Below are 24,409 nucleotides of genomic sequence, written 5' to 3'. Positions count from 1 at the left end.
AGTTGAGAATCTTATTTTCAATATTTTCTAACTATTAAGTCTAGCATTAGCAACAATGAGTAAAAACTCAGGTTACTAAACACAACATTGAAAGAGCTGCATCAATGCAAGAAATTAAATGAGAAGCAATTCTGATTGACAGTAGAACATTCAGCTTGATGGGTGCCACTCTTTAGAGCCTCAAAAAAAAAAATCCTTCCTTATCTTCCTGTTTGAACAGAACATCCAAAAGTCCATTTCTGACCAACTTTTTGGTGAACCCTCAATCTTGCAGTAGAACTACTGGATCAGGAATGTCAATTTTGAAGTACTTTAAACATTTTTCATACATCTTAGGTCCTGTATAAATGTAAGTTGTAACAGATTCTGGTTATATACAAGTGTAACACACTTGAGTTTGTGTTAGAACCTTTATTTGAATAATCATACAATTTCCAACATTCACAATATTATACAGCCTGAGCCAACAAAAGACTGCTAATCTGTTAAATATTATAAATACAATGTTTATACAGTTTAAGGGAAATCAGGTAGTGGCCTAGGACTGAGTGGGGTCAAATACAAAAAGTAAGAAAAATACTGCCCTCATTTCATAAAAAAATTTATACAAAATATTCTCAGTTAGATAAAATTGCCCCCATCTCTTTACTAAATAGATTAGATGCATAACAAATTGACAAAAATGCATACATAGCCTGAAAGCCCAGGGAAGTTAATTATACACTGCTGTTGAACCCTGCTGACTCAAGAGCATGGTGGGAGGAAATTGTCATTAAAATAATTAAAATAATAGAATGATAAAAAACAAATTCCACCTACAATTAACATGAAGTCATTTTTTTTAAAGTTTCGTTTAAAATATAAAACTTAGAAATCTTGAACACATTTTCTCTTCAATATGTATTCTTCCTTGAATGTTTGAGCCTTTCATTATTAAGGAAATATTGCCTTTATTTTTTGGTAATCTTTTTTAAAAATGGAAGAAAGCAGAGCCAAGAACCACTGTGCTCCATCCACAGGAGGCTTCCTCAAACTGCAGTCATTGTGCTTCAGACCAGTGAAAATGCTTTTGAGGTGTGCAGAGATGCAAATACATTGATTATTGCTCTTAATACATTATCAGCAAACAGATTTTAAAATTTAAATCAAAAAAAGCATATTAGGTTATGTAAGCAGATGGGGTCTGAAAGAGATTTAGTAATAGTTGATATTTCTTGATCATGTGCTCTACCAGTACAGGGAAGTCCCATTTTAAATTTGTTAAACATCTCTTCTTACTGAGGCTTGCAAATGGTAAGCATTCATGGATTTCTATCATTTTTAATGAATTTGTCACATTGCAGTCTGTTGTGTTACAAAAGTTGTTAACAATCAATGTTGATAGAATGGAAAGTTGTTCAAGGAAGTAATTTCCCTGTGTGAACACTATTCTTAAAACTAAACAATAAATCCTACTTTCATGGCCTTCGAAAAATTCAATCTAATCCTACTATTGTAAAAGCAATTTACATAGTCAACACAGCAGATGACAATGCTGCAATCAACTCGAGCTTCTGTTGCATTGATTGTTTATTAGTGAAGTTGGTCAAAGAAATTAAATCAATTGAGCTATAAATTTAACTAATTATTTCCTTGGTTAATATTTTAATTTGCTTAAATATATACCCAAAAGTGCACTTAAAAATGTGGGCTTAAACTTTCCAGATTGATAATCCCACTGATCTCAAATTTTCAATATTGCTTTCTAAAAAATTGACTATAGCCTGTAAATTAATTACACCATGTATGATGAAGAGCACTGAAGCCAGCAGGGTCTCTTAAGATACAGGTAGTGTTAAAAGATAAACATACAGAATACCCTCATACCACCAAGAATGGAAAAGAAACTTGCTTTACTGCAATATCTCTTGAAATTCAAATTTTCAAAACTTAAGATTTTCCACTCTGGGAGCAGAACAGCAACTTTGAAATATTTTGCTAGTGTTGCACAGAAATTTCTATACACAGTTTGATAATTACATATTTTCCATAGGAAAAAAAATAGGTAATACTCTCAATTAGGAAATGAAAATAATTGAAAGTTGAGAGTAACGTTTTTAAAAAGTGGACTCCAGTAGTAATGTGGTCCTTCAGAGTATGCAAGTACTGTGGTATGAGGTTATTAAACTCAATTTTTAAACACTTATTTAGCAATTTCACAAGACCATTTGTTTGCCTTCAGTTGCAGGTAACGTGTTCAATTGTAGTTTTGTGAAGCAATTCAGTTTTATAAATGTAGATTCAGTTTGGGAGGTTGGCTCCTAAAGTGAAGATGAATGAACAGAACCTTGATGGTTAAGAAGTAACAAGTTATATATTGTATCATTTCCAAAATAATATCAAACATAGTTCTGAAAGATTCTTGATGTAAAAAGTGATTGCAATTTTATCCTTTCATATTTACCAATACCCTTTTTATTCACCACTGTCAAATATTTGTTTGAAGATAAATTGGATTCCAATCTCCTAAATGAGGTTCCTGCCGAGCCAACATAAATCGAGAAGTAATATTCTGGATGTACTGTATGTTAAGTAATAAATCAAGAAAAAAGGTCTATAGTGTTATCATTGTTCCATCTTCTCGCATGTTTCCATGGCTTGAAGTTACTTTTCTGGAATTGTCACTGTGTGTGTTCAAAGAATTTAATGAGCCTTTGTATTTGCTTTCATTGTTTTCCAACAGTGGGCTGTTGAGAGATGTGTTATGCTGCAGCTTTTTAGTTAGGTCTCCATTTACGTAATTAGGAAATACTGTTTTTGGAATGTACGATGGCATGTCATTTTCAATTATTATATCACCTTCATCTTCACTCTCTCCTTCTGCTGTACTGTAACTGTTGGTATAGTTGGAAGTAGCGGTTATAGTGTGCTGGCTTGGTGTACTGTCTGTTGACACCCCAGAGCTACCTGAAGCTCTGCTGCTGCGAATCACATTATTTCGTTGATTTGCTGGTTTCACTGTGATAATCAGATTGTGACTGTTGGCTACCATCATGTCAGTCACCTGGTCCAGTGACTTGCCTGCGACATCAATTCCATTTACCTCTAGTATTTCATCATTGACTGCGAGCAGGCCTGTGCTCTCTGCTAAGCCACCCCGGACAAGCCGTGAGATGAAGATTCCGGGAACTTTTTCCACTCCTTGAGGAGCAACCCGCACACTCACCCCATCACGAATATAAAATCCAAGTGGTTTGTCAGAGCCATGTTTGTGAAGGCGAACTCTCCGATGAGTTTCTGGAAGGATGTCTACATCAATAATGGAAGAAATTTGTCTGAAATCCTGAGGCATTCCAATCAAGATGTGAGGCTTTGACTTATGGTGGACAGGACGCAGAACATGAAGACCTTTCTTCTTGCGCAGGAGAGAATTGGTTCCGAATGCTCCACAGTCCCCTTCAGCTGCAGAAAGATTAAAACATTTGGTTATTTTTCTGCATCAGAAAAAAAAACTTCAGTTTATGCAGATCAGACAAATAAGCAAATTACATCCTAAAGGATTTGGCTTTATTCCTGGTTCCCCATGCAATTCTGTCTTAAACAGAAGTAAGTTTTCACTGGATTATCTCAGTTAAAAGGAAACTTGTTTTGGAAGTATTGGTGTCAGAAGTACCCTGGTATAAATATGTAGGTCTTAAGATAAACTATGGCATGTGTAGGTTTTGCTATTTGAATTTAGCATGTAGCTAGTTACACTTTTCAGTAGCCATGAAGATTATTCGCTAGTGAGGTTTATTCCCTACAATCATTACAATCTTGACAAAAAAACAAAAGAAATCAAAAGCTAGAAGGGAGTGAGCAAGGGCCTAATTCACTCTACAAGCCTTCTTTCTCAGACCACAAATTATCCCTCAAGATGTGATGCATCTGTTCCCATTGGAAATGAATCTGATCATTCTAACAAATGCTAATCTTCTCTCCCAAACACAGGTGACTGAGAATGGGAAACAATGACAAATCTTCATGCCAGTCAATAGATGGCTAGATAAAAATGATGGATTCTACAATGAAGCATGCTACACATTCTTCCCTCCTCTCCCCACATCTACCTAGAAGAATAAAAATATTTTGTGCTAATTATTCTCATATTACTCTATATCAAGTACCACAATTTAGATTGCACATTGATGACAGTTACATTGGGATGTGATTATACGACTGTTCTCTTGTTGTTTTCTGTATATGTACACACACAAACATGCGCACACACACAAACACGCGCACACACACAAACACTTTTTCCTCCCTGTGGAATTTAAAAGTGGTAGAAGGCTTTAGCTGTGCACCATAACAATCAATCCCCAGATGAGAATGTATTGTATTACACTGTTCCGGTAGCCTTTTTGATAATTCTGAAAATCTATTCTAACTAGATTTAAGTAATGGCAATGCTTGGGACTTTAACTCTTGACCATTTGAGCAGATTGCTGAATTGCTAGTCTACCAAGCCACTTCAAGAGATTAACCTTTCCTTTTGACAAAGGAATGCTTTATATTCAATTTATGTTACTGTCAAGTCTGACAATATGAAGCAATACGCATTCAATTATTTTCTCAATTTACCATCCAAATTTTAATCAGTGTATAACATCTTGTGGGGGAGGGAAGAAAGGAAGAGCAAGATTGCATTGTCAATTTCAGACTTTATTAAATAGTTAATCTATTACGTGATGACTATTTTTTGGATCCTCAACATAACCCCCATGATGCCAGAAAATTAACTTCCTTGCTTTTGTACTCTTATGCTTTTATTTAAGCAGCCTAGGATCCCATATGCCTTATTAACTGCTTTCTCAACCTGTCCTGCCAAATTTAACTGTCATATTCACACACACAATCCCAAGCCTTTCAACTTCAGTACTCACTTTAAAAGGATACAATTCTAAACTAAAATCTTCATCACTTCACTGTTAAATTCCATCTGCCCTGCATCCAATCATTCCCACCAGCCTACATCTGCTTGAAGTACATTATTCAATTCAAAAAGAAATCTTTATTTAGGAATAATTTCAATATTTGAAAATAACAGTCATCTCCCCTGCAGTTCTTACCCAAATCCTTAATGTGTCCCATAGCCCTCATACCATTAGTCAGTGTAAGATGTTCCTAGTCTATCAAATCCAAATCTGCCATAAAAACAGTGTGCACTGCTCTCAAAAATCAGTGTCCTTAGTTCCAAGGTGAACCCACTGCAGCTTTTCCAACCTAGCCTTGTGCAAAATCTCTCATCCCTGGTGCCAATTTCCTTGTAACCTCTCACCCTTCCTAAATAATGCTGACTAAAATGGATGCAATATTCAAGTCAGGTCCCAACCAGAGATTTACAAAAGGTTGTGCATAACTTATCCATTTGGTACTCAATGCCTATATTTTATGAAGCCCAAGATCCCAAATGCTTTATTAATCACCCTCTCATTATGTCCTGCTATCTTCAAAAGATGCATAGGCATCCCCAGGCTCTTCTGATTTGGCACCATTCTAAAGTATGTCCACAAGTTTTTATTGGCTCTCCCCATTTCCTTTCAAAATTATCATATTATATTTTCTGTAATAAATTCCATCTGCACTGTTCTGACCATTCTGCTAACCAGTGATGCAGTAAATTTGTATCATCCCCACTGTTTGCTACTTGCCCAAGTTTGCTATTATTGATTTCAAAATTTGCCAAACTATGTTGAAACACCATTCTTCAAGGGTTACTGCTTGAATTCTGCAATTGCTAATTTAAAAAAAAAGAACTTGGGTTCTGAAACTGAATTTATGAATGATACTAAAACAGCAAACTAAAACATGTGCAGCCTGGCAGACAGGTTGGCTAAGTTATGCAAATTGGCACAAATGACAACTCTCATTTAACACCTACAAATATAACTCAAGTACCAAATAAACAGAACAGAATTACTTTGCCAATTCAAGGGAGGGCCCCACATGGAATTAGTCTCGTCAGCGTTTAGACAAACATGGCATGGCAATTTAAAAAGCTAACAATACAGAGACAGAATAATGGAATAGTGGTCAATTAAGGTTTGAATATTTGTGGATGTATCCAATGACATGTAATTGCACATAACAAGGAAAAAGAAGAAATCATTTATAGATTTAGGAGGTACAGTCAATTGCAAGAAGCAAAATATTGCACATTGTGATAATCAAATAAGTGCAAACTAAAAGCAGGAAAAACTCAGTACTGCTGTCCAACCTATAGTAAATTCAATTTAAAAACTAACTACTCAATGCGGCACTATCCTTTTCATTAAAAAAGGAGGAAAGTATTTGATATGTTGAAACAGCATATTATTGTTTCCCATTCACCCACTGTCTTTGTACAAGCATCTGTATTGAAGTACTTACACCTGGACAATTAGACAAAAGATAAACAATAGGGACCAGATCAGAAAATGGGATCAATATCAATTACTACAACTTCTAATAATTAAAGTTGTAATGTCAGGAACCCAAATTGCACAAAAATGTACATATTTACATTGAGCCTCAGCAATTAGCAAGAAACATTAATATATAGCATTACATAGGACAAAAAGACTAGATCATTCTCTCTTCCTCCACTGCACCCCCACCAAAAAGGGGTTTTAGGTTCTTAGTGGTCCAGATCAAATGACAGCTTCAAAGAAGTGAGGAGATAGGACATAAAAAAACAAGTTTATAAATAGTGGGGATAGCAGATTTTAGATGGTCAGTGAACATTTGGAAAGATAGGAAAAAACGGGCTGATATTTCAAACAGAAACCTTCAGAAGTTGGTTTCGTTTGTATTCCAGGAGATGGATGGATGGATGGATGGATAGATGCATGTCTGTTTGGATACTGTAAACTTCAAAACTTTAATTGTGGAGGATTGAAAGCATCAGCAGTAACTTTATGGAAACAAAACTGCAAGAGTTAGAGCACAGTGTTATTTCATTGTAATAGTTTTAATTTTTGGCATGCTTATTACCCTCTTTTGTGACTTATTTACTATAATACTTAGTGCCAAATAGGATTGTATGGGAAGACCTCTTGAGGATGAGGTATAAGGCCACCTTGTTGAATCCCTGTGAGATAAGGGTGGGTCACAAAGAATCCTTAACTGTCTTTTGTGATTCATCTATTGATTGTTGGTTTGCATATATCTGCACTGCATAATTAGTTTATGCACTTTGTTTAAAGTATATGTGGTGTAGCAACTCAACTTGGAAATGAACCAATGTGGAGGAAAATTACAAATTATGGTGGCTAATTATTCTAACTTTTGTTCATGGTAAAAACAATGAATAAGGTGGTACTGTAAACTTCAAAACTTTAACTCTGTTCAGGGATTGCAAGAATCAGCAATAGCTCTTTCTGTAATAAACTGCTTCCTGAGAAAAGGACAAGGAGAAATGTTAAAAAAAGGAATTAAAAGCAACATGCTAATTAAGTCATCTCTGCAAAGGAAGGCTCAAGGCAACAGAAATAAGCTGGTTTCCTGGGAGAAAGAAGGTAACACTGATAACCTGCTACCTTTTGACAATTGAGCAATTAGGATTGCCTGCAGAGGGAATACCTGAGGTAAGAGGGATTAATTGTTAGAAAGTTTTGTTTCAAAGAGACAGTTAATATCAAAGTTAATAAGGAACAGGGAAGCCACTCCTGATAAAGCAAGTTACAGACCTGATGACTCCAAAAAAGTAATCAGTGTTGTGCATGAACAATCTAAAGGATCAATAACATAACAGAAGTTTCATGACAGAAAATCCTATAAGAATTCAACTTCAGGGTTCCTTAGTGGTAGAACTTCAGAACAAAGCACAAGTATGAATCTTGTACACGTCCAGAGATGGGCACTGTTGGTTGGAATGGTAACAAATACCACCATTAACTGGATAATAGCCAAGTTGAGTGGAGGCTTGGACTTGCTTACTTGAATGGTCTAATTTGGTTGCTACATGCAATAAATACCAAAACAATTACTTAAACTTTAATGATCTTGGAGAAAACTGCTGTGTTGTTAAATCCCGTGGTTGCACCCATTAGAGGTACTACTCTGCCAAAATATTTTCCTTACACTCTAATCTGATACCAGAAGACTGGCAAAATTGCAAATGTTGCATCTTTATTCCAAAAATAAAAGGCAAGGACTAACAGAGCAACTAAAGGCCAAGATGATTAACCTTGGTGGTGGGAAGCATCTATCAAATAAAAATTATAGACAAAATGAAGAGTTATTTGAGCAAATGAAGGTTAATCAAGGAAAGCCAGCATGGATTTGTTAAGGATAAATAGTCTTCAACTGGGATTTTTTTTTTGGTGAGTTAACATGGATGGTTGATGAAGGCAATTCTGTTGATGTGCTGTAAATAGAACTTCTAAAAGTCAGTTGATAAAGTATTGCATAGACCCATGACAGTGCTTTAATAGAGGTTTTTCAGACAGAAAAGGTTTATAGCAGAGTTCTCCAAGTGTCAGTATCCTGCTCTTCCAAAATGTATTAATATACCTGGATCTTGGTGTAAAGAATAAAAGTTGTGGACAATACAAATCTTGGAAACATTGCGACTAAGGATTGTGTAGGATACAGGTGGTTGAAGTGCCAGACAAATGGTATATGAAATGTGAAGTGCAGAGAAATGAGCATGTGAAGAGAGTTAATTTTGCTAGAAAGAACAAGGCAAGATAACACAAAAATCAAAGGGTGCACAATTCTGAAGGAGATGCAAGTGCAATTGGACCAGAATATATACATGCATAAAATGCTAAAGGTAGTCGAGTAAGTAAGTGGTTAATGAAGCCGAGGATGTTGTATGATTTATTATAAGGGATTATAAAATACAAAACAAGGTGATATTTAGCTTTTATAGAACACTAATTTGCCCTCAACTGGGAGTATTTATATATATTGAACAGATATATATAAAGAACAGTCTTTATAGTGGAAGATACTTCAAACATCCCATTAATACTAAAAAGAATAATAAAAAGGGAAGGAATTAAGTTACCATCACTATGGTATCAGACAAAACTAATGGAGCTAAAGACAGATAGGTCCCCTGGCCTAGATGGCTTGCACCCAGGATCCTAAAAGAGGTAGCTATGGAGGTAGTAGATGCATTGGTTGAGATTCTCCAAAATGCATTGGATTCCGAAGAAATACCAGAGGATTAAAAAAACTGCTAGTGTGAACCCCTATTCAAAAAAAGGAGGTAGGCAAAAAGTGGATAACTATAGGCTGATTAGCCCAATATCGATTATTAGGCAAATATTGGAATCAATTAAAGGAAGTAAAAGCAGAACATTTGCAGGGGAGGGGGGAAGAAAAATCAATCTAGTCAAGCACAATCAGCATGCCTTCATGAGAGAAATAGTGTCTAATTATTTGAGGAAGTCTCAACAGGAATGATAGAGGGGAACCAGTAGATGTGTTCTAACTGGACTTGCAGAAGGCATTTAGCAAGTTTCCTCACAAAAAAGTTGTTACCTTACATAAGAGTCCATGGTATCAGGAATAGTATATTCACATGGATAGAGAATTTACCAAAATGGGTAGGAAACCAGCAAGTGGGGATAAGGGGTTCTTTTCAGGTTTGTGATCTGTGGCCAGTGGGTTTCCACAGGGATGATCAGTGCTGCAACCACAACTGTTAACGAAATATATTACTGGTTTGGAGGAAGGTAAGTTTGCAGATGACAGAAATAGGTGGAAAAGCAGGTTGCAAGAGCGATAGACAATTTGAGATATAGATAGGTTATGAGTGGGCAAAAAGTTAACAAATTGAGTATAACGTGGGGAAAATGCAAAGTTCTTCATTTTGGAAGAGAGAACAAGAGAACAAACTATTTAAATGCAGAAAAACTGCAAAAAGCTGCAATACAAAATGCACGAAACAAAGCTGAGAACACAAGTGGTGCAGGGAATCAGGAAGATTACTGGAGCGTTAGTCCTTATTTCAAGGGGGTTGGAGTATAGCACGCACTGTCGGATCAGTTACAATCCTATTGAATGGCAGAGGGGGCTCGAGAGGCTAAATGGCCTACTCCGATTCCTATTTCTTATAGGATCTTATGGTCTTGCATCCAATTCTGGGTACAAGACTTTAGGATGTACATGAAGGCAGTAGAGAGGGAATAAAAAAGGTTTACAAGGACGATGAGATAACAAGGTGTAGAGCTGGATGAACACAGTACGCCAAGCAGCAGGAAGGCTGACATTTTGGGCCGAGACCCTTCTTCAGAAATGGGGGAGGGGAAGGGGGTTCTGAAATAAATAGGGAGAGAGGCAGAGGCAGAGGCGGAGGCGGATGGAAGATGGATAGAGAAGATAGGTGGAGAGGAGACAGAGCCAGTAAAGGTGAGTGTAGGTGGGGAGTTAGGGAGGAGATAGGTCAGTCCAGGGAGGGAGGACGGACAGGTCAAGGGGGCGGGATGAGGTTAGTAGGTAGGAGATGGGAGTGGGGCTTGAGGTGGGAGGAGGGGATAGGTGGGAGGAAGGACAGGTTAGGGAGGCGGAGACGAGCTGGGTTGGTTTTGGGATCCGGTAGGGGGAGGGGAGATTTTGAAGCTTGAAGTCCACATTGATACCATTGGGCTGCAGGGTTCCCAAGCGGAATACGAGTTGCTGTTCCTGCAACCTTCGGGTGGCACTGCAGGAGGCCCAGGATGGACATGTCATCTGAGGAACGGGAAGGGGTGTTGAAATGGTTCGCGACTGAGAGGTGCAGTTGTTTAGTGCGAACCGAGGGTAGGTGTTCTGCAAAGCGGTCCAAGCCTCTGCTTGGTTTCCCCGATGTAGAGGAGGCCACAACGGGAACAGCGGATGCAGTATACCACATTGGCAGATGTGCAGGTGAACATCCGCTTGATGTGGAAAGTCTTCTTGGGGCCTGGGATGGGGGTGGGGGAAAAAAGGGTGTAGGGGCACGTGTAGCACTTCCTGCGGTTGCAGGGAAAAAAAAGTGCCAGGTGTGGTGGGGCTGGAGGGGAGTGTGGAGCGGACAAGGGAGTCACGGAGAGAGTGGTCCCTCCGGAAAGCAGATAAGGGTGGGGAGGGTCGGATTGCAGATGGCGGAAGTGTCAGAGGATGATGCGTTGGATCCGGAGGTTGGTGGGGTGGTACGTGAGGACGAGGGGGATTCTGTTTTGGTTGTTATTGCGGGGAGGGGGTGTGAGGGATGAGTTGTGGGAAATGCGGGAGACACTGTCTGGGGATTTGTTTGCTTTCGAGCTAGCAGGTAAGATCTCAGATGTCTATTTCTTTGTTGGAATGCATTCTACTTCATGGCCACTGAGGCAGTGAACAGATTTGAACTTTGAACTCCTGTTCATTACTAGAACTGATCATTTTGACTTGCAACAACATTGCCCTGGCTGCCAAAACTTTACATGTTCACTTAAGCTCCAGATTTGACAGCTTTAACATTTTGTTGACCTTGCATCCATAATCTGCCACACTTAATTAGCACTGCTGTCTTTACCCATCTTCTAAATCAAAGAAACATCGATTCCCCATCACCCAAAATGTATAGAAGTTACAATGGTCATCTGTAAATCCATTTATGGCTTTGCATCACCAGCTCTTCCAACACCAATGCCCCCTTCCTCCCAATCTCTTCCACATTTCTGCTTCTGCACATCCCTTGCTGTCTTTCACACAGAAACTTTACCCATTTTACTTCTACTCATACTCCCTTCAGAACTCATTTCTATAATTTTCAAAGTCTTTCCCCTTAATGAAGCTCCAATCATTCTTAATTTGTTGATCTGTAATCTCATCTGGAGAGAGATACTGTAAACTACAAGATGAATGCTCATTTGAAGCTCAAAACAAAATTATAGCTTTGTTTGATTTCAGTCTTTTGGAGGGGACCGACAGCGTCACTGCAGACATTAAGAGAGTCAGGAAGCAAAATGGCACATATTGAAATGCAGCCGTTGTTCTTAAAACAAGATTACCCAATGATTCAGCTGATCCAATAACTCAATCAGTACGTTTGGTTTATATTAAAATTAATTGATTAACTCCGAGTCCAGTGTGACCGTTAGTATCAATTGATAGGTATTGCAATGCAACGACCAAATACTAATCCATGTATTAAACTTAACTTTTAGGTTTTAGCACAGTGAAGCGCAGTGTAGCTAAGTGAAGAGCAATCTAGCATCCATGTGCCAAAACATAACCAAATCCGTCTGCATTTTTTTGACATAATGGATCACAAATGTGACCTGTAAAATACCTTTACAGCATCAAAGTCAGCCAGCATTCTTAAGCAGGAGTTAACAACTGGAGGAAAGGAATTTTCCATTTCTCAAACATTTTTCCTGCTGAACAAGTATATGGAACATTTAAGTTTCTAACTTAAGGTCCACTTTATAGTTTGTGTTACACAGCTGGAGGTGCATAAAGTGACTGAACATCTGATTATAGGAACAGCCAGGCTGGTAACTCCCTAGGGAGATCCTTGTTCTACAACATTGTAGAACTATTCCTTGTTTAAAGTTATCCCTTCTAACATTGTTTTAGTTTAATATCAGAATATTGGTGATGCCTGTAATAGAGATAAGTTTTATGAGATTTAAAATGTTTCCTGCGAGACATGATTAGTGCCTCTCCTACCCCATGACTCCTCCCCAACCTCCAAATCTGCCTTTTTCCCTCCCGAATTCACCCACATGCTGCTTCCTTCTGTTTGACTTGCATTCCCATTCAAGGTCCAGATTTAACCCAAAGCTAGCGCTCCACTGCCTTTTAAGTGCAAGTCCTGATGGTTGAAAAAACACAGGGGCTTTTACAATCTTTACAAAGGTTCCATGCACAAGATTATCATGTAAAATTAAAAGATATGAAATGGAGGTAGTGTACTGACATAGACAGAACTGGTTGGCTGTCAGGAAACAGTAGCAATTAGAATGAGGGGAGGGACGTTGTAGAAACCTACAACATTCTAACAAGACTAGACAAAGTAAATTGGGGATGAGATGGCCTAGGTGGTTATGTCACCAGACTATTAATCCAGAAACTCAGCTAATGCTCTGGGGACCCAGGTTCAAAACCCACCATGGCAATGGAGGAATTTGAATTCAGTAACAAATCTGGAATTAAGGGTCTAACGGTGTCCATGAAATAGTTGTCGATTGTCAAAAAACCCATCTGACTAAGGGAGTGAAGGAAATCTGCAGGCCTTACCTGGTCTGGCCTTCATTTGTCTCCAAACCCACAGCAAATGTGGTTGACTCTAGGCAACAATGCTTTGGGCAATAAATGCTGGCCTAGCCATAGAAACCCACATCTCTGATGAAAAAAAACACAGAAAGGATATTCCCGATGACTGAAGTGTCTGGAATCAAGGATCGTTGTTTAAAAGGACAGGGGGTACATAATTTAGGATTGAGTGTAGGAGAAATTTCTTCACCAGTGGCAAGCCTATGGAATTCTCAACCACTGAAAGCAGCGGAGGCCAAAACATTGTATATTTTCAAGGAGTTAGATATAGATCTTAAGGCTAAAGGGATCCAAAGGGTATGGTTAGAAAGCAGGGTACTGAATTGGATGATCAACCATGATCATATTGAATATCAGAGCAGGCTTGGAGGGCTGAAAGGCCTACTCCTGCTCCTATTTATGTTTTTTTATAAACATTCTTCAAAGCTACTCCTATCTTGCTGTTCTTCTCAGGCCCTCACTTTCAGCAAGGGCGCAGAAGGAAATGGCAAGTGGGAGCATTTTTTAAAAAAAAACTTCAAATCACTGGAACTTCCACGCACCTCCATTACAGAGCTCCATCTTTCGATTTAATTGGAATCTTGAACAGGAATACAGTTCAGAAGTGTTGACATGGTCTCTAGGTCTTAAACTGAAGATTTCCACATTTCACATACTTTGCAGTCTATACTGCAAATCTTTATATGTTCATGTCCACTGAAAAACCCCTAGTAGTGCATTCTAAGGCTACCATTCAAGTTGCTCACTTGCTAGTCACATTAGTTTTGGGACCTGGCTATCAGATTATTAAAATGTTTTAAACTGACTATCCTGATTTGGCAAACTTTGAACTTCCTCTTGAATCCTTGTTTAATCACCAAGATATCTCTATCCCAGTCTTGATATGTAACAAAAAACTTTTGGTGCTACTCCAAACTCTTAATTCCCTTCATCTTTTCTTGGATCTTTCTTACCAGCAAACCTTCTTTCAGTTCTCCCTTCTCAAAATACATACTTAAAGCATACATACTCCTCACTTACTTCCCAGTCATCAGCCTAGGCTCAACCCATACAGTCATCACAACTGCTTGTTCAATTAGCTTGCTGAATTTCTCACCTAATGTGCCCACTGGGGACTAAGTGTCCTAATTTCCTTCCCAATCCACTCATTGCTTCAATTGCTGACCCCACCCTCAACTACAATGCCAAGTGTCTTACCAATATTTTCAGTCTTCCTCCAACCACTGTAGATAGCAACTGGAGTTCGGAGAGTTCAGACAAAGGCTAAAATCGCTAGGGTTTACTTATTGACTGTGATAAGTAAAGGAATTTTTAGGAAGGATAGGAGGGCAGTCATACATCGTGGAAACAGACCTTTTGGTCCAACTGACCGAGTCCCATTTGTCAGCATTTGGCCCTTCTCTCTATTTACCTATCTAGATGCTTTTTAAATGTTGTAACTGTACCAGCCTCTACCACTTCCTCTGGCAGCTCCTTCACAAATCTTTCCCCTCACCTTAAACCTAGTTTTGGACTCATCCACGCTTGGAAAAAGACCTTGGTTATTCATCCTATCCATGCCCCTCATGATTTTATAAACTTCTACAAGGTGCCCCTTCAGCCTCTGAAACTCTTTGGGGGGGGGGGGGGGGGGGGTGAAAACAGCCCCAGTCTATTCAGCCTCTCAAAACTCAAACCCTCCAATCTCAGCAACATCAATGTACATCTTTTGTGCATCTTCAAGTTTAGCACCTGGCCTATAGAAGGGTGACCAGAATGGTACACTTTACACTAAAAGTGGCCTCAATGTCCTATAAAGCTGCAACATGACATCCCAACTTCTGTACTCAATATGCTGACCAATGAAGGCAAGGGTGCCAAACTCCTCCGTCACTACCTTGTATATCTACAACTCCACTTCAGAGGAACAATGTACCTGCGCTCCATGGTCTTCATTCAGCCACAATCCCAGCACACTACCATTAACTGTATAAGTGGTGTGCTGGTTTGCCTTACCAAAATATAACACCTCACATTTATCCAAATTAAGCTACATCTGCCACTCTTTGGCCTACTGACTTAACTGATCAAAGTCCTGTTGTACCGAGATAATCTCCACTGTCAACTGCACCACCCATTTTGGTGTCATCTGCAAACTTACTAACCATGCCTCCTATATTCTTATACAAATTGTTTATATAAAAAAATGACTAAAAGCAGTGGACCCAGCACTGATCCTTGTGGCACTCTGCTGGTCACAGGCCTCAAGTCCAAAAAGCAACATTCTACCACCACCCTGCTTCCTGTCAAGCCAATTTTGTATTCAGTTAGCTAGCTCTCCCTGGATCCCATATGATCTAACCTTACTAACCAGTCCACCATGCAGAACCTTGAATGCTTTACTGAAGTCCATTTAGACAAAGTCTACCACTCTGCCTTCAATCATCTTTGTCAATCCTCAAAAAAAAACTCAAGTTATTGAGACACAATTTCCCATATGCAAAGCCATGTGTTCACAGCCATCTACTTCCTATGTCATACAGCCAGGCTACCCCACATATCAGACAAGGCCATCTGACTTCCTTATGTTGATCTTTTCCCCATAGTCTTTCCAATCCTACTTCCCTGGGTCATCCTAGAATGATGAGAATTTCCAGCTGCCTTTTTTTTTAAAAATTCAGTCATGGGATGAGAGCACCACTGACTTGGCCACCATTTATTGCCCATCCCTAAATACCCATAAAAGGATAATTAAGAGCCAACCACACTGCACAAGGCCCCTACTTAAACCCTTGTCCCAGGTCTTCTGCATCCTCCTTTGTAAGTGTGAAAAACACATGGATTTTTTTGTTACCAAGATTGACAGCATCCAATCTGTCAGTCACATCCTTCCCTTGCCTTAGCCCACCTGCCGAACCTTGACAAAAGGGTACCTTTCACACCCAGCTCTATCCCATACAGGAACTCCCTTTTTTTTTTAAACTCCCATCTTCCCTAATACCATCTAAGAGCTCATTTTGCTTGAGACTCACGTATAACCCTATCTTACCAAACTGCTGACCACCCATCTCTTTTTGCTGGCCCCCACCCCAACTTAATATTGTTATAGTTCTCTCAGCTCAGGAACAGTTCCCATCACTAAATCGGACTTCTCAAAACAAAAAAACAGCTCCAATTCCCACCCCAGGGTATCAGCATAAAAATGAATGCCGACTCTCCAGTGCATTATTGAAGGTCACTGTCAGAGTGCTGTCTTTTGGGCAAGATGTTAAATCAAGGCCCTATTTGTTCGCTCAGATGGATGTGAAAGATCCCATGGTGCTATTTTCTTGATGAATAGTGGAGTTATCCCAGGTAATGCTGACTAACAGCTCTCCCTCATGCAACATTATTTGGTTCTCATTCATCAGGTGCTTGCTGTACACAAATTCTGTTCCATATATCTTACATCAACAGCTATATTTCAAAAGCACTGCCTTTGTTGAAAGAGAGACTTTGGAACATCCAAGATGACAGTGTGGAGCTGGAGGAACACAGGCCAGGCAGAGGAGCAGGAAAGCTGACCTTTTGGGTCGGGACCCTTCTTCAGAAAACATATAAGCTCCTCACTTTCTACTTCCCAGTCAGTCTAGGCTCAATCCATTTCAGTTTTGAAAGTAATGAATTCTGCTACCATTTCCTGGTGGAAAGCTACTATTGGAGACTCAAGAATGAATAGATAATTAGTTCACTGAACACCGATTTCCCGATAAAAAGCATTTTTAGTTCTGATCACATTCAAGGAGGCTTCTAAATTATTACTTAAGACAGAGCAAAATACAGATTTCAATTCATTGCCAATAGTGTATCTTATGCACTGCATCACATGCATGTATCAGATTTAGAAGTGCTGGGAGACAAGAAAAAGCTGATCTGTTGTATTATACAAACACAAGTGAAAAGAATGGATTTGTGCTCAGCAGTTTGGTTTCTTCTTGCAGCTTCAGGTAGCAAAAAGTGGAAGTCACCATTGTCTCAGAGGAGCATAGGTTGCTGTTTCAAAAAGTGAAAACTGTTGGATGAGTTTAATCTGTGGGTCACTTTGCCTCAAGCAAGGGCTGATGTTGAGAATGTATGACCTCAGCCACAAGAGGATGAATAGTTACCAACAGCCAGTCACATTCTGTCCTTCTCACTGGTGTGGGTGGGGTCAAGGAAGAGAGTAGGCAGAAATAAAACAAATTATAGGGTGTGAATATGTAAGCCTGAAAGAATGAGCTCACTTGTCCACAAAACTTATTTCTCATTGAAGGATTTATTTTTGAATCCTTTCACCATGTTAAAGGAAAAACTAATAGTAGGGATAGGACATTTTGTTAGAAACAAAAAATTGTTAGGACTCACTATAAATTACAAGAATTTTAAACTAGTCTAATGAAGGTGTGTAACCTGGACACTTTGTCCTTGGACTTTAAATTAAATATTGCAGGATGGTCATGAAAAATAAGGAGAGCCAAAACTTCAATTGAAAGCTGAGCAGAATGCAAGTCAAGGGACAGGGCCTAAGCTGATTAAATACACAAGTGGTACATGATGGAGTACAAATAAATCAAAGGCAGGGAGTGCGTTTATTCCAAATATTTAACCTACGAATCACCACTAGCAATGATAGTGCTGGAATGAATGATTCCAACTAGTCATTCCTCATTCTTTTACCTGAATGGCTTTTTAAAAATGTATTCTTTTCATGCATTACTGGGCAGTGTGCATATCAGACTGTTCACAGCAACCGATTTATGATAATGGAATCAGGTGATCCATCACTCTAAACCGAATGGAATGTGGTGCAGAATACCACAGACAACACATCATTCAGTAACCAAGGTGCACAGGCACACGTACACTGTAATCTTGAGAAACTAGAATATTTGCTAATAAAATGTAAAGCTCATTTTTTTTTTGTAGAAAGCATGCAATAGAAGACACAATGATTCCATAACCAACACATCATAACAGCTCTGCAGTCCTGCTGTATCAAATTATGCACAGTAAATGGACAATTAAACAAGTGACTGGAGGCAATAACTTTGCAAAAATCCCATCCTCAAATCATGAAGCTCAGCTCATCAGTGCACAGGATGATGCTGAAGTATTTGCAATCATCTTCAGCCAAAAGTGCTGATTGGATAATCCATCTGTCTCCTGAAGATCTCAGGATCAGATGGCAGCTTTCAACCAACAGTATTCACTCCTGGGTGACATCCAGTAACAGCTGAAGGCAGATGCAGCAGAGGCTAGGAGTTGATAATATTCTGACTGAAGAAACAAAGCCTAGTTCCAGCACTAGCTGCATTCCCGTAAGATGTTCTCGGACAGCTACAACACTGGAACCTACCAAATATGTGGAATGGATTAAGTGGACAGAGAACAAAATCAAATCTGGTCAAGTCCTAGTCCAGTCTACACTGAATCAGTAATGCAACGACACAGCATTGCACTTGTTCACTGACATTCAATGTAAAATTTTGCCAAGGGTATTTCTGCCCCGTGCCAATAATAGGCAGAGTTGAGTTATGAGAAGAGACGAGTGACTGTCCTCAACATCAAAAAACAGTGTCTGATCAAGTATGGCATTGAAGAACCTTAGCAATTTTTAACTCCAGTGGATGTTGGGAGAAAACTCGCCACTGTTGGAGTTATGCCTAGCACAGAGCGAGATGTTTGTGGCTGCAAGAGGCCAATCATTTCAGTCCTAGGACATTACAGAAGTTCTTCAGTGTAGCATGCTAGGCCCAACCATCCATAAACTTTTCTTCCAGAAAGGTCAGAAGTGGAAATATTTTCTGATGAATAGCACTGAACACTGCAAATAAAACTCCTCAGGCACCAAAGTAAAGCACAGTCCATATGTGCATACAGCAAGGCCTCAACTACTGAGTGGAAAGTAACATCTCATCATACAAGTGCCAAGCAATGACTACCTCCAGCAAGGACCAACTTCAAAGAGAATCTAACCATCTGCCTTTAACGATGTGGTTTCAACAATGGTAATGCTATTGAATATTAACACCTTGGGGGTTATTCACAAAACAAAAGCTGACTTGACTAAGTCATAACTTACTGTGGATACACTTCCAAGCCACAGACTAGGCATTCTGCAAATTAACTCCCCTCCAAAGCCACCATATAAAAAAAAGGAACAAGAGTATGATGGAATATATTCCATTTGCTTAGATGAGTGCTGCTCTAAAAACAAGAACTGACACCATCCAAGACAAACCAGCCCAACTGATCTAAACCCCACCTGTGCAGTAACAGCAGTATGTACCATTTGCAAGATGTACTGCAGTAACTCCCTATTTACAGCCTAGAAGAAAACGGAGATGGTGGCTTTCCTACGCATCTTCCAAGTGGTATATCACTCTGGACTTGGAATTACATCAATCGTGGTGTTAAAATCCTGGAACTCCTCCCTGAACAGCATTGTGGATGCAATTACCTCACATGACTGCTCAGGTTCAACATGGTGGTTAGGGCAATCAGGAATGGATACTAAATACTGGCCTTTTCAGCAACTCCAACCCATGCAATAAAGAGTACAGGAGCCTTTCATATATTCTTATGCAAGATATTTTGTACCATTTCATACAATTTATCCCATTAATCAGTTTCTGTAAAATTACAGATCCATTTCACAGTCTCAATATTATCTATTTATTTGGACAGACTGAGCTTGTACTTGTGGAGTACAAAGTTCCTGCATAGCTGGTGAATGTTAGCTCACTGTTGATAACAAACGTCACCTAAGCTAAATGAAATGAATTGCAGAAGAAATGCAGCTGTACTAACATATATAAAACTTTACATGAATACCAACATCTAATCCTTATTCAGTAGAAACCATCTCACTACTTTAGTTACCCCCCTGTAATTTGTATTTTAGGTAATCCCTTGCACAAATTTCCAAGACACCCAAAACGTTTCACACTTAACACATTTGAACTGTAGTCTTTGCTTTAATGTAGGGAATGACAAGTTTGTCCACAGCAGGGTCCTATAGGCAGAAAAACCAACTAAAATGAAGGAATACCATTCATGTCTGTGGACTACAGCTTCAACCCAGGACACCCTGGCTGTGAGGAGTGTTAACACAAGATATTTAAGAAATCTTTTTGATCAAGTGGTATACAAGAACGAAGGCCAATGATGAGAAGCCATCTGATGTTAAATATCTTCCCAGTCAAGCTCTAAAGGAATTACTAAATTTTAGAATGGAGAACTAGTAATGTGAATAAGTTTAGGGGCAGATTGTTTTTAAAAAAAAACCAATTCTCTTAACCTACCTTGAAATTTAATTGTTCAAAGCCCCATGGAAGCACGATTATTTTTTCATTTAGAAATCTGTATGTGGCACTACTTTAACCTCTACACTTGTAATCAAGAGATTTCTTCCCCAAATCTACTTTGATTGTCACTAGTTATACTTAAGGAAAAAAAATACTGGCACTAAAAAGGATAACTTAAGCTGCTGTACATTTTTGTTAGGGCAACAGAGGAGGGATTTGGGAAAAATGCCTCCAGTGAATATACAAACTTAATTTTTTAATAAATGTGGCACTTTAAAAATTGTAAGTAGCAAATGGCATTTAGTTTTCTACTTTAACCATATCCATTCCTGGAACCTTTCACAAGAGTCTTGATTGTTTTAAATAGGGGTGCTAATCAAAGTGGGAATAACTATTTGTTGACCTTAATGGATGTATCTACTGGATGGAGACGATTCCATTATGCAGTTTAGTGGCTAAAAGAATTGTCGAAGAGTTGCCCAAATTTATTTTATTTTTTTTTTTTGAAAACTAGATACAATCAGATCAAGGATCAAACTTTACAAAGTTATTTAAGTTTTCCAAAGTTATGGCGAGCTAAGGAATACAATTCAAACCCTCTGCGTACCATCAGAATCATAGGGAGTGTTAGAATGGTGGTGCCAAACATTAAAGATCATGTTGAGGGCTTGTAGTCAAGACTATCCAGAGGATTGGGATAAATTAATTCCATTTATACTTTTTGCAACTGGGGACTCATCTAATAAATCAACCAAATTCAGTCTATCATGAGGTGATAGGACCACTGGAAATTAAAAGGAGAAATTGGCAAGTCAAGCATTCAGAGGCCACACAAAGGACTATATGTCAAATTTCAGGGCAAGATTAAATGGAGTGGATGAGTTGGCTAGACAGCATTTGAAATTAGCACAGCATGGTGATGAAACAAGAAGCAGACAAGAAATCAAAAATTTGCAATTCTGCTAGTGGAAATAGTGTTAGTATTACCAGTGGTAGGTGAACCTTTAAAGGCCTTATCAAATAGAAAAGGAGAGACAGTGTGTGTGAAGTGAATTATTTGATAAAAACACCAGATAAAAATAGAAAAAAAAAAGTGTGTGTCATGTGAATATGCTCTAAAGGTATTTTGATAGGGAAGGAACACAAAAAGGAGAATGTGTTACTGGTTGCAGCATGGAGGGAAGAACCAAGTTCAGATGATTCTGAACTGGAGATTCCTCAAATTAAATTGACAAGTAAATTCTCAAAAATTGGGATAAATTATTGAGTTACTTTCCAGAGGAAAATTGAAGTGACCTGAAAAAAGTTATTACAATCATGTATGGAGATGTGTGGCAGTAAGCTGCAAAGTACTAAACTAATTACGCATGATTTAGATACAAGAAATGCTGTTCCAATTAAGCAATATCTTTATAGACTTAACCCTCTGAAAGTGGCACCAGGTTCAAAGAGTTTGAACACATGCTGAAGGACAATACAATTCAACAGTGTTGCAGTGAACAGAGCTCACCCATAGTCATGGTGCCAAAACCAGATGGTCCTCAAATGATTACAAGGACTATTGTCAAGTCATTGCAGCTACAAAATCTGAATCATATCAAATTCAATGTTTGGAAGACTGTACGAGAAGGTGAGACAAGCAACTAATATTTCAAAGTTGGATTTATTCAGGAGGAGACTAACAGTATTTGGAACAGCAAAGGAAATTTCAACTTTTGTGACACTGAATGGACTATAATAGCGAATACTTGCATGCTTCAAGTCAATGTAATGTATATGTATTGTAGTGTACTAATAGCACAGAGCTAAAGGTTTTAAAAACGAAGCCATCTGTATATTGATTTTTTTTGGGGGGGGTGCGGGGAGAAGGAAGACATGGCAATACTATGGCTTTGAGTGATTTTTTTTTTGTCCTAGGTTTTTTTTTTAAACAAAAGGTTGAGACAGAGGCAATGAGCATCTGCTCAAAAGCCAATAAAAGTAAACAGCTTGTGAGTCCTTGTTTTTGTTAAAATGATGGAACAATGGAAGCAGCCTGAATGGGTGGACTCAAGCTCGCACAGGACCAGGATATTTACTTTTATATTTTCAGTAGCAGTTGCAGCTGGAGTGTTGAGACTGGAGGTGAAAACTGTTTACCCTCTGTCACAGTTGAAAGCAGGGGTTCTCTTCCTGCTGCTAAAATTGCAGCTAAGATAACGTAATTTATGGAATTTGCCTCTGCCAAGGGGCTGTTGATGGGATGTTACTATATTGGAACAGTTAGTGTTTAGAAGGTAAATAACCAATTATTTCTGTTGCGTTTTCCAATAGAGTTAAGTTATTCCAATTCCTTCTGTAGTTTAACAATAGCATATGACTAAAGTGTGTTTTGCTTAAAGACTGGTAGTTTGACCAATCGAATTACATTTGGAATGCAATGCCTGGTACTTTTCTTTGAATTAATAAAAAGTTAGGGTCTAGGCTATCTTAATATTTTGAGGGGGTTTGGTCTGGTCCATAACAGAAGCACATTCACTTGAGAAAAATTCTCAATTTATGTGAGATTGGGATGTTGACAAAAGACATTCAATATCAACCCAAACCACAAAAAGGAAACAATATAACCAACACAAGCTAATAAGGAAGGCTCAAAAGAAACAGCAAGAAAAATCAAAAATAAAAGTAGGAACAAAGGATTGGGTTGGCTGGGGAAAAAAGGACATTTCCTGTTAACATTAAAAATTTATGGCTTTTATCTTAAATTTTGTAAGATGGTTAACATTCACCCTTGGGTGATCTACATATGAAACCAGAACTGCATGCAGATGAAGTATGGTGAAGCAAAGTTTCTCCCTTCTAGAAGGACCAGATAACTTGTAGTTTTATTTTCACATTAATCTGGCACCTTTCATTGTTCTTGTTTACCCTGGTGTCCATTCTCTGTTGAACCCAATTTCAGAATATGCCACGATAAAATTAAAACATATGATCCCTCTATTGGCCTCAATTCTCATAGTTCTGTGTTGCTGTAATGTTGGCCTCTAAACATGGATTTTTTTCTACTTATTGTTGGTTATGCCTCCAGCTATCAGGAATAAGCTCAAACACTCCCTAAACTTTTTCACCTTTATGACACCTAAAATCTAGGCTGTGGTGTACAAGTCAGTCAATCTGCATAGACGCTGGCCCAATTAAAAACACCAAAAATCATGTCTTGGATATACATTGGATCCAATTCAACGCACACAATTTCAGCCACAAAGTGCTACATTTAAAATGAGCAGTCAGCCACAAATATTCACAAATGCATTTTTAACAAAAAGGTCTTCTAAATCAGGAGATAAGCAGGTGATGTTTAATCTTCACAACAGTTTAAATAGACACACAGTGCAGATCACACATGGCATGGCAAGTAACAACAGAAATGGATCATCCAAAATAGTAATTGAAGTATAAAGCTGAAGTCAATGGGTTCTTTGCTTTGGATGGTATTAAATAGTGTTAAGGACTGTACAATTGATTATTTCATAAACTGACACCTTAATTTCATTTGAATTATCAGGTTTGTGTTTTCGGTTTACATTTCAAAGTAGTAATCGTTCACACCAGTAGGTCACATTTTATACTCTGCATACAAATTGACACATTGAGCCTTCAGAAGTTAATTCATATGCATGATCTCAGACCAAGCTTTTTGTCAACTTCCCTAATATCCTTCTGTGGTTTAATGTCAACCAAATTATAATCTTATTTAGTCCTGAAGTGCTTTTGAATTTTTAATATAATAAAATCATTCCATGTAAATAGGCATGAAAACCATTTTCCATTATGATACAGATGGTGGCAGCCTTTGGAGATGGTAACATTTAATGCACAAGATAGTCCAATGATTG

The 24,409-nt window shown here is 38.5% G+C and overlaps 1 protein-coding gene across 1 annotated transcript in view; it reads right to left on the bottom strand.

Annotated features, from left to right (window-relative positions):
- Positions 1-396: 396 nt before the first annotated feature.
- LOC109927017 (partitioning defective 6 homolog alpha-like) overlaps positions 397-24,409 on the bottom strand; it is a 72,945-nt gene continuing 48,932 nt past the window's right edge. The window contains exon 3 of the mRNA XM_020526910.2: positions 397-3,441. Within this exon, the coding sequence (XP_020382499.2) occupies positions 2,594-3,441 (848 nt within the window). The 3' untranslated portion in view covers positions 397-2,593. The remainder of the gene's footprint in view (positions 3,442-24,409) is intronic.

The sequence above is a fragment of the Rhincodon typus genome, chromosome 15, assembly GCF_021869965.1.
Source record: "Rhincodon typus isolate 14 chromosome 15, sRhiTyp1.1, whole genome shotgun sequence".
Lineage (NCBI taxonomy): Eukaryota > Metazoa > Chordata > Chondrichthyes > Orectolobiformes > Rhincodontidae > Rhincodon > Rhincodon typus.
The sequence above is the reverse complement of the archived record's forward strand: the minus strand, read 5'-3'. Positions and strand labels throughout refer to the sequence as shown.